The 10,173-nt window shown below is 44.7% G+C and overlaps 1 protein-coding gene across 1 annotated transcript; it reads left to right on the forward strand.

Moving 5' to 3' along the window:
* The first annotated feature begins 4,108 nt into the window (after window positions 1–4,108).
* On the forward strand, window positions 4,109–9,493 carry bend7 (BEN domain containing 7). The gene is given in 11 exon segments (XM_065009969.1): window positions 4,109–4,178; window positions 5,394–5,471; window positions 5,563–5,907; window positions 6,191–6,340; window positions 6,343–6,671; window positions 6,783–6,890; window positions 6,964–7,081; window positions 7,198–7,311; window positions 7,391–7,435; window positions 8,792–8,842; window positions 8,988–9,493. Coding segments are annotated over 11 exon segments (1,467 nt in total). The 3' UTR covers window positions 9,047–9,493.
* Window positions 9,494–10,173: the final 680 nt, after the last annotated feature.

Consider the following 10,173-nt stretch of genomic DNA (forward strand, 5'->3'; position numbering starts at 1 on the left):
GGGCATGTGAGCATATGCCCGCCGAGAGAGGCTCTCAATGTCATTAGCTAGCACCCGTAGAGGCTCTCCAGGCTGCCTGCGTCTATTACTCAGTTCGGAGCGCAGTAGCCCGGGCTGTACACACTGTCCATAGCGCCTCCTCAGTGCTCCCACTAAAGCACCATAATCATGCCTGTCCTCGGGGCTAATCAATATCAAACAGGCCAGAGCTTCATCCGTGAGGCATAAAGCCAACTGCAGTGCCCTTTCTTCATCCGACCACCCCTAAAATGAGCTAACAGTTCAAACTGAGCATGAAAAGCTTCCCAATCCGCCTTAGCGGAATACTTGGGGTCTTAACAGATACGGACGCAGCCGGGAACTGGGCGCCGCCATGTTTGTTTACATCCTGAGCCCCAGATTCCTCGTCACGCCGCGTCGACGTCACCACTTCGGTCCGCCCACCAGAATCCGCGCGAAATACAGTCGACGAAGCACTCATGCCCGCTTCATCCGCCATCGCTCTAACGTCCTCCCTCAAGCGGCCTCTGCGCTCCGACGCCCTGGCGATCTCCTCAGACAGAACCCCCGACGTCCATTCACACGCACCTCCTTGGCCATAATCGTCCCCTACCTCCACCTTCACTTTCGGATTCCCTCGAAGCATTTTCAATCCCCGTTCTCACCTACGGTAGCTAGCCACATAAGTCAGCTAGCTAGCTGGCTAACTTGTATCAACGTTTTTACTTCTGACACCAATGTAATAACCTGACTAGATCATAAATGAACAATTGTCCAGGCAGAGGCTTGAGTTTGCGAATTGACGGTTTATTAAACCAACTTTACACAGGCTACTGTTTGGGCCGTAGCACACGCCAAAAAGATGACACAGAACCCACAAGCCAATCGTGACCTTCTCTTGTGAAGCCCAGACGTAAGAGAGAGAACAAAAGCTGAACCTGGTCATAACTTCCAATGCTCCACCCCCCTGCCCAACCCCCCTCCACGCCACTCCGCCAACCACCAGGATGCCCGGCATCAGAACATTCCAGGCATTCCCGTGATTGGCAGATAGCAGGTTGATTGACATGTCGGACCCCGCGAACACCGGGTACTGGTCAGTACAACACAACCACCTCCTAGCCTAACACATAACACACAGCTGTCTGTGCGGGTCGCTACAATATTTAAGTTAACTGTTAACGCTAGCTAGTTAAATCATTCTAACGTACCCTGACAATATAACCGGTAGTGTTGTAGGCCTAACTATTAGTTCACGTTATTTTGTATTATACGTTTCAGGTACACAAAAGACGAGCCGATGGGAGTGACCACCCTCACCCCTGCAAAATACCTGTCCCGTCGCAGATTTAAACAAACCACTGCCTCAGAACCACCATGATTCAGAAACTGTCGGATCAATGGCGACCGTCATTCAGGACAGGTGGGGCAGCCTCACCTGTTTTGAGCGACACACTTTTTTTTTTTTAGGGGGTGCGGCGCTTGCCTGTTTTGCTTGTTATTTTGGCATTAATATATGTTATATCAGTTTGCAAACAATGTAACAAAAAAATGTAATTGAGTTAATAAAGCCGCATACAAACATGGTATCTTGCTTTCTTGCGTAAGGCAGCTCAAAAATGCAGGCGTTTCAGCCTAGCGCAGTGCTGTGGTGGTGTGATTGGCAGGAGAAAATACGTGAACTTCTTAATCGAAATTACGGGTGTAGTCTTATACCATAATTTGTACATCTCAATTGTCCGTAGAAACCACATTTGTTTCAGCAAGTCTGCCATATCAGCTATGCATTTTTTAAAGGCATTAAATGAGGCTGAATGAACTGTTTCGCTGCCAGACAAGGCTCAGCTGAAAGCCAGGTTTAGCAGTTGGAATGAACTTTGCTGTTGGGACAGCTTTATGTAGGCCAGTTTGTAGGCACCGTTTGTCACCGTTATAATGCAATTCATGTGTTGTGTAGTGGCTTTGCCATCCAGATATACATGCTAAAATCGCCTGTGTGATTGCTTGACTATAGGCGCGAGGAATACTCTGTCAAGAGGACACAGATTCGCAATCTCTTCAAAAATACTGGAGGCCAAATCTGGAAGCATTATTCTCAGACAGCACAGCAGCAGCTCCCCCATCTAAAATAACAAGCTTCCATTTCCAGCTGCGTGGAGCCAACAACAAACGATAACATATGACCATTTTTAAAACGTGTACACAATAAATAGCAACATTCAGATCAACATGAATAAATCATTTGAATGTGTTGGTCACTTTAGACGTGGCGCTAATGCTCGGTTTTTGCCTACATTTAATGTAAGCTTGCTAGCTAGCCTGTGGTTGTTGCATAGTAATGAGACTTTTGTCCGGACTACTTTTTCTGGCGGAATTGATTTATTAAAGCAACATTTTCAATTTAGATGTGTAGTTCCTTGCCATACTGTGTTGGCAACCGGTTTATAAAGGTACCTCGGGTGTTAATTGTATATGGCCTATATACCACGGCTAAGGGCTGTATCCAGACACTCCCTTAGCTGTGGTAAATAGGCCATATGTCTTATTGCTTAACAATATAGCCCAGTAATACCGAAATAAAATCGTATAGAAACTAAATATACTGTTACAATAAAGTTTGTACGAACATTATCATGTATTTTGTGTAGGCTACAACATGAGACAAAATCACTCTTGAGCCATGGAATGCATATATCGAACATGTTGACCATATCTTTAGTGTACAACATGAAGTTTCCCCCTCCGTGTCAATAAGTGGAAGAGGCAGCTGAGTAGTGGGTGCACTGAGCACCTACCCTGGGCACCCAGCTAGCACCAGGACTCAGGCCAGAGTCAGCATTGAGTGTCGTCAACTGGACCAACACCATGCCGACTTTGAGGGGGTGGATGGGTATTATTAATAATTAATATGAATTTATTAATATGACTTTGCATCGGTACACTTCTGATGGGATTCTGGCAAGATACCGATTCCAGGGTGGCGCAGTGGTCTAAAGGCACTGCATCTCAGTGCTAGAGGCGTCACTACAGACCCTGGTTCCAGGCTGTATAATAACGGCCTTGATTGGGAGTCCCATACGGCAGCGCACAATTGGCCCAGCTTCTTCAGGGTTAGGGTTTGTCCGTCATTGTAAATAGAAATTTGTTCTTAACTTACTTGCCTAGGTAAATAAACAATACAAAAAAAGTTATGGTAGACAGAATCAACCCGATTCTGGGCAGTCATTCAATATGGCACCCGGATTCGACTGATTAAATCAGTTCTGGCTCGCCAGAATAGGGCCACGATTGGGCCAAGTACTTGTTTTCTAGCTAGGCAGTAGCTACATAAGAATCATACACGTGCAGAAATATATGTATAATTAGCCACAGCAAATCGGGTTCCAGAAAATCCGAAACCGCAGCCACATCGTTCACCAAAACTCTTACCTAATGTAGCAGGAGCCAACAGTGTTGAAAAATAAAATTATAATAATATGAAATTAAGAATGTGTTATTAAGACTGAATAATCAAGTCCTATAAAAAAAATTACATCACAAGACAGAACAATACTCTATTGCCAACAGAATATAGAATAGAATATATTGATGTAGCTATTCTAATTTCTCAATCCTATTAATATGTTCAATTGTTATTTAAGTGATAATCCCCGAGATGCCGCTGTTTAAAGAATATATTGGCACTGTTGTAGTTAGGCCGGAGACGAAGCCGGCGTCTCCGGCATTATCATTTGAGTGTTGACCCTCCAGTCCAGAATATAGCAGAGAACTGGATTGTTGCGACCATCAGGTGGCGCAAAGGCATAGATGTGACGAATTTGTAAGAATTAAGTCATTTATTTATTTACATAGCCAAAAAACGGACAGCCCTCTGAGGACAACCCATTTAAAAGATGATTGTGATGAAAAACAATAATTAGTTCCTCAGTTATTATTTGAAGAGCTTTTACAGAGTGAATGTTTGATGGAACTATAAAAGATCTTGAAGGCGAATTTTAACGGAGCATTATTAGGGCAGACGGTCAGTGATCTTCTGTGTGCGGATGCACTGCGCGCTTCGCTTTCTGATGAGGCATCCTCGGCTCTTCAACACACAGATCCTGTAAAGATGGAGTTTAGCGAGAGGAAAAGAAGAAGGAAATCTCAGAGCTTCAAACTGGTCCATGAGCAAGAGCAAGGTAGGGGATACGGGAGACTGCGTGTCTGTCTGTGTGTCTGTGAACGTCTGGCGCTGTGAGCAAGTCAGTGCTACACTGTAAACAATAGGATAGAGATGGCTACGTCAGTACATAGGTATGTACCTGTTATGCATGTATAACTCACTCGTCATGGTTTACAAAAAATAGATAGGTGAGTGAGTATTTAAAAAAGGAAATTCAACCAACGCAACGAACTAAGAAAATCCAGAGAGCATTTAGGCAGTGGATCAGTGATTTTGTACAGAATATGATTATAATATTATTTTATGTGTTTTACTCTTGTATTTGTCTAGCCTTTAGGGCACTTTTTTGTGAACTAGTGAGAATAATCTTTCTGAGAGCTGAGAGAGTGTTTTTAGTGAGAAAGATTTCGTCATACAATACCACCCACAGGTGGTGGATTCTGGGTTGAATGGGAGGAGGGTGGAGAATCATTGGTTTACATCACAGCCCACATAATTACCATAGCATAGTGTATGATGTGGGCCTAGACAGGAATGCAATGTTTTCATACATACACTGAGTGTACAAAACATTAGGAACACCTGCTCTTTCCATGATAGACTGACCAGGGGAATCCAGGTGAAATCTATGATTCCTTATTGATGTTACTTGTTAAATCCACTTCATTCAGTGTAGATGAAGGGGAGGAGACAGGTTAAAGAAGGAAGTTTAATCCTTGAGACATTTAAGACATGGATTTTGTATGTATGCCATTCAGAGGGTTAATGGGCAAGACAAAAGATTGAATTGTCTTTGAAAGGAGTATAGGTGCCAGGCACACCGGTTTGAGTGTGTCAAGAATTGCAACGCAGCTGGCTTTTTCACGATCAACAGTTTCCTGTGTGTATCAAGAATGGTCCACCACCCAAAGGACATCCAGCCAACTTGAGACTACTGTGGGAAGCATTGGAGTCAACATGGTCCAGCATCCCTGTGGAACACTTTTGACACCTTGTAGTCCATGACCCAATGAATTAAGGCTGTTCTGAGGGAAAATGGTGGTGCAACTCAATATTAGGAAGGTGTTCCTAATGTTTTGTACATTCATTGTATGTCAACCCTCATATGTATATTATCATCAGTCATACAAACATAATTTTATTTATTTTAATGTCATTATTTTGGATTTACACCAAACTACCCTGATTGTACCCTAGATATTACAGTTCTCTGGTGTTTTTATTTTCACAGATTTTGACGCAAGGAGTTTTGACAATGCCGTCAATATACATGTCAATGGAGCATCAAAAGAGACTGCCATGCCAGAAGGTATGATATTCATGCTCTTTATTTTAGTCAGGAAAAATACACACACACACACACACGTCCTCTCTTTCTAAGTCCTCTCTTTCCTCCCCAGCCTGGTTGGGTGATGAGGGTGTGGAGATTAAGAGACAGATCACAGGCATGATGCGTTTGCTGAGTGACAAGGCCGGCCGGATGTACCAGCGTGTGGGAGCAGAGGGAAACAGCCTCAAACAGGAGCCCCAGGAGGAGCACCTGAGCTGGGCGCAGCCGGCTGCTTTACTCCCAGACCTGGAGGACCCCCAGATCAGTGTCTGGAGCTCAGCAGGGGAAACAGAGCCCAGTCCCATGTCTATACCCAATCCAGTCCCCAACGGCCAGGGGTCTGGCCAATACGGCACACGCTCCAAGACCCAGAGGATGCTCAACACAACCACCAAAGGCACAGTCAAAACTAATGGTAATGGGGGGGGGGTCTCTTTATGAGGTCTAGAGAGCAGAAGGCCTATCTTCCATCCAGACAATGTCTGCAGAACCAGACAGCCACATCATTATACAGAGCAGTGACATCATAAAGAGGCCTCTATCAGTCCCTGTCTGGTAAGGCAGACAGACAGTGGAGAAGCTTGTGTCATTTAAACAGTCAGACAGAGGCATGGGGTGTCAGAGCTGCCTGGGCAAAACGTTTGTCCCATGTAATGACACGTGTGTGTATATGTGTGTGTCTGTGTGTTCCCGTGCAGATGTGGCTCCTGCAGTGGTAGAGGCTCCCTGCTGTATGTGTAACTGTAAGAGCACCTTACAGGCCATTCTACAGGAGCTACGCACCATGAGGAGGCTAATGCAGACACAGAAAGGTTCCCAGGAGAAGCAGGAGCACAGGGCCCCTCCCTGCCCCCTTGCCCTGTCCCTACAGCTCCGCGTCGCAGACCCCGCAAGAGACGTCCTGTCCACAAGGTTGCTCCACTGAGCGCACCCAGCAAGAGGGCAGCTGTTCCCCCTCCCCCCCCCCCGTCCCCTGCCTGTGTACCCCTGGAGTCTGGGGGAAGGAGGGAGAGTGGGAGCAGAGAGCTGGAGAGACCTGTGCACACCCCTGCCTCACCCTCTACCTCCACCTCACCCGAGCTCTCCATTCAAACCCTGTCCATGCAGAACAAGCTCATCCCTGGTGACGACACACACAATCCTAACTATAGACAACCCAAAGGTCTTCAATCCTCAGAGGTATGGGTCACTGTGTGTGTGGGTGGGGGGTGGGGGTGGGGGGGTGTACTATCAGTCTGTCTGTCTCTGTTGTGAGACGAATATGCCTCTTTTTCTCTCTCTCTCCCCCAGAGTGAGGTGCGTCTAGCGGAGGACTATGAGGTGTTTATTCCCAAGGCCCAGCTGGACTCAATCCTGGTCAACTACACACGCTCTGGAAGCCTGCTCTTCAGGAAGTTGGTGGGTCTTATTAATCTTATCACTGGCTTTATTCACTTTATTTATGTTGATTGACACACCATCTTGGTCACAGGTGTGCGCCTTCTTTGACGACACCACGCTAGCTAACTCACTGCCCAACGGCAAGAGGAAGAGAGGTCTGAACGACCAAAGGAAAGGACTGGACCAGAACATTGTGGGAGCCATTAAAGGTAGGAAAGAAACACACCATGAGAGTGGAGTGGAGAGAGATCGGGCATGGAGCGAGAGAGATGTAATATCTACTTGTTTTGTTGGGTTTTCTGTAAATCTCCCGTGCTGTGTCTAGTGTTTACAGAGAAGTACTGCACAGCTCACAGAATAGAGAAGCTGCCAGGCCCTCGAGATTGGGTCCAGATACTACAGGACCAGATCAAACTTGCCCGCAGACGACTAAAGAGAGGTGTGTGTGTGTGTGTGTTTGTGTTTGTGTGTGGGTTCAGAATGTATCTTACTGAAACTCTGTTGTTTTGTGGACTCAGCAGAGGCTACAGACCCTCAGGACATCTTCAACAGACCGTGCACAGGTACACACATATGCACACACATGACAACAGTCGCTGCACCTGACATTACCCCTTCCCCTCCTTCGCTCACCCATCTGTCCCTGGTTTATGCATCTTGGGTGTAATGGCTCTGTCTTTGGCCGGTATGTTTAAGTGAGGCGATCCCCCTGACATTTGACATTCTCTTCTCAGACTCCCAAAATGTCAGCTAATTTGTTTCACACGGTGCTACTCTCTCTCCTGCTCCTCTCTATTTCAACTTACTCTTTCACACACACACACACTCCCCTTCTCTCTCCTCTGTCTCCTACGCTCTTTCACCAATCCCTCTACTCTCTTTCTCATGTCTCCCATCTTTATCTCTCTCGCACTCTTTATTTCTTATTATTTCCCTCGCTCCCTCTCTTTTTCTCTTTTTTGCCCTCCACATCTGTTTCTGTCTTCCCTCCCTCTCTGTCTACCCTGCTCCTTTCTCCCTCTGTCTGTCGGTAGTTCTCTATTACCTCATTGTGTATCAGTCCAGAAGTTCTGTAACATTAGGGTGGGGGATGTGGACACTGTCCAGAGGATGTACTGAACTGTGTTAGACTGGACTGAGCTCACCCCCTTTAACTCTCCCCCTTTTTGCTCTCATATGAGAACAGCAGTACACTGGAGACTAGCAAACTCTCTACATTAACAGTAGTCAGTGGTGTAAAGTACTTAAGTAAAAATACTTGAAAGTACTACTTAGGTAGTTTTTGGGGTATCTGTACTTTACTTTTACTTTACTACATCCCTAAAGAAAATAATGTAGTTTTTACTGCAGACATTTCCCTGACACCCAAAAGTACTCTTTACATTTTGAATGCTTAACAGGACAGGAAAATGGTCCAATTCACACACTTATCAAGAAAACATCCCTGCTCATCCCTGCTGCCTCTGATTTGGCGGACTCACTAAACACAAATGCTGCATTTGTAAATTATGTCTGAGTGTTGGAGTGGGCCTTTGGCTATCCTTTTGATACTTAAGTATATTTTAAAACTAATACTTTCAGACTTTTACTCAAGTAGAATTTTACTGGGTGAATTTCACTTTTACTTGAGTCATTTTCTATTAAGGTATCTTTACTTTTACTCAAGTATGACAATAGGGTACTTTTTCCACCACTGACAGTAGTATCGTAGTAAATGCTGAACATCTGTATGTTTGCTTCACACAAAACTGTGATACAGCCTGAAATCAAACCAGGGTCTGTAGTGACGCCTCTAGCACTGAGATGCAGTGCCTTAGACCACTGAGCCACTCGGGAGCCTAGTTAAATAAAGGTTAAATAAATAAATACATTTTTTAATGTGGATTGATAACTATGGTGATATCATATTCTTGCAATAGAATCTCCTCAGCTGTCTGGAGAGAGGGAGGAGAGGGAGTTTCTAACAACAGGTAACACCACACACACACACACACACACACACACACACACACACACACACACACACACACACAGAAACACACACACTCAGGTTATAATTAGATAATTTAATTACATTTGATATAACACTGTTTTAATTGAAAATGTGTCCTGTAGGCTGTGACTACAACAAGCCAGCATGTTTGGTTAAGGTGGGGAAGAATGTGACTGATTGATTCCGGTGCTGTGAATCAACAACTTGCAATGAAGATACAACGCACTGTACTTTATGTCTTTGTTGCTCCACTAACTTGATGCGTTGTGCCACTTTAGAAAGTCCATTTTGGAAGATGTATTGTTCTTTTACAGCTATGTCAAAATTGTATTGTGGTTGTAGAGAAAAAAACGGAACAGTGACCAAAATAAGTTGGTTAGTGAAATGTAGTTAGTTTCCATGGACTGCTTTGTTTTACATATGCACACCACATGCACACACACACAGACACACACAGAAATACACACACACACACCAGTCTGACCAGTATAGTCTAGCTGGTTCTGCTGGCTGACCAGCAAAGTCTAGCTAGTTATGCTGGAAGACCAGCATGGTCTAGCTGGTCTGACCAGCATGGGCTAGCTGGTTAAGCTGGCAGACCAGCCTTCGTTGTGTTTTCACTGGTGACCTACCTGCATTGTGTTTTTGCTGGTGACCAGCCTTCGCTGTGTTTTCGCTGGCAGACCAGCATCTGTTGTGTTTATGCTGGTGACCAGCCTTCGTTGTGTTTTCGCTGGTGACAAGCCTTCGTTGTGTTTTTCGCTGGTGACCAGCCTTTGCTAGGTTTTGGACACTGGTGATCATTGAAAAATATGCTAGCTGATACCCAGAGACATAAAAATGGTATCCACAATTTCATCTGACTCTGGGGAAGTAGATAAAGCGGTTCATTGCCAAATCTTTCACGTATCCCTTTTCACGTATCTTGTTCAAAACAAGATTCATGTTAGAAATGAAAGGATTGTCTAGAGTCGAGGTCATGTGGGAAACACTCCCAGCAACAAGCAAATGTGCCTCCCCACCATAGACCAGGGTTCAAATCCGACTCCACCCTTAATGCTATGTGTCTGTCTAAGTAATGCAAAAAATACTAAATGTAGAGTGGAATTCCACTCTCCATAAAATTAATGAGTTTTTTTTTTTAGTGCAGGACTTAAATTAACACTCAGTGTAAAATAACCCCTTGGTGTTAATAACCAGAGTTGAGCGTGATTGTATCATTTCTAGTCTGTAGTAAAACATTGACACTCAAAACCACACCTGTCATATTTCCCAGCATGCTTTATTGCAGGTATATTTTTTAAAATT

Source organism: Oncorhynchus nerka, linkage group LG25 (genome assembly GCF_034236695.1).
Source record: "Oncorhynchus nerka isolate Pitt River linkage group LG25, Oner_Uvic_2.0, whole genome shotgun sequence".
NCBI classification, from domain to species: Eukaryota; Metazoa; Chordata; class Actinopteri; order Salmoniformes; family Salmonidae; genus Oncorhynchus; species Oncorhynchus nerka.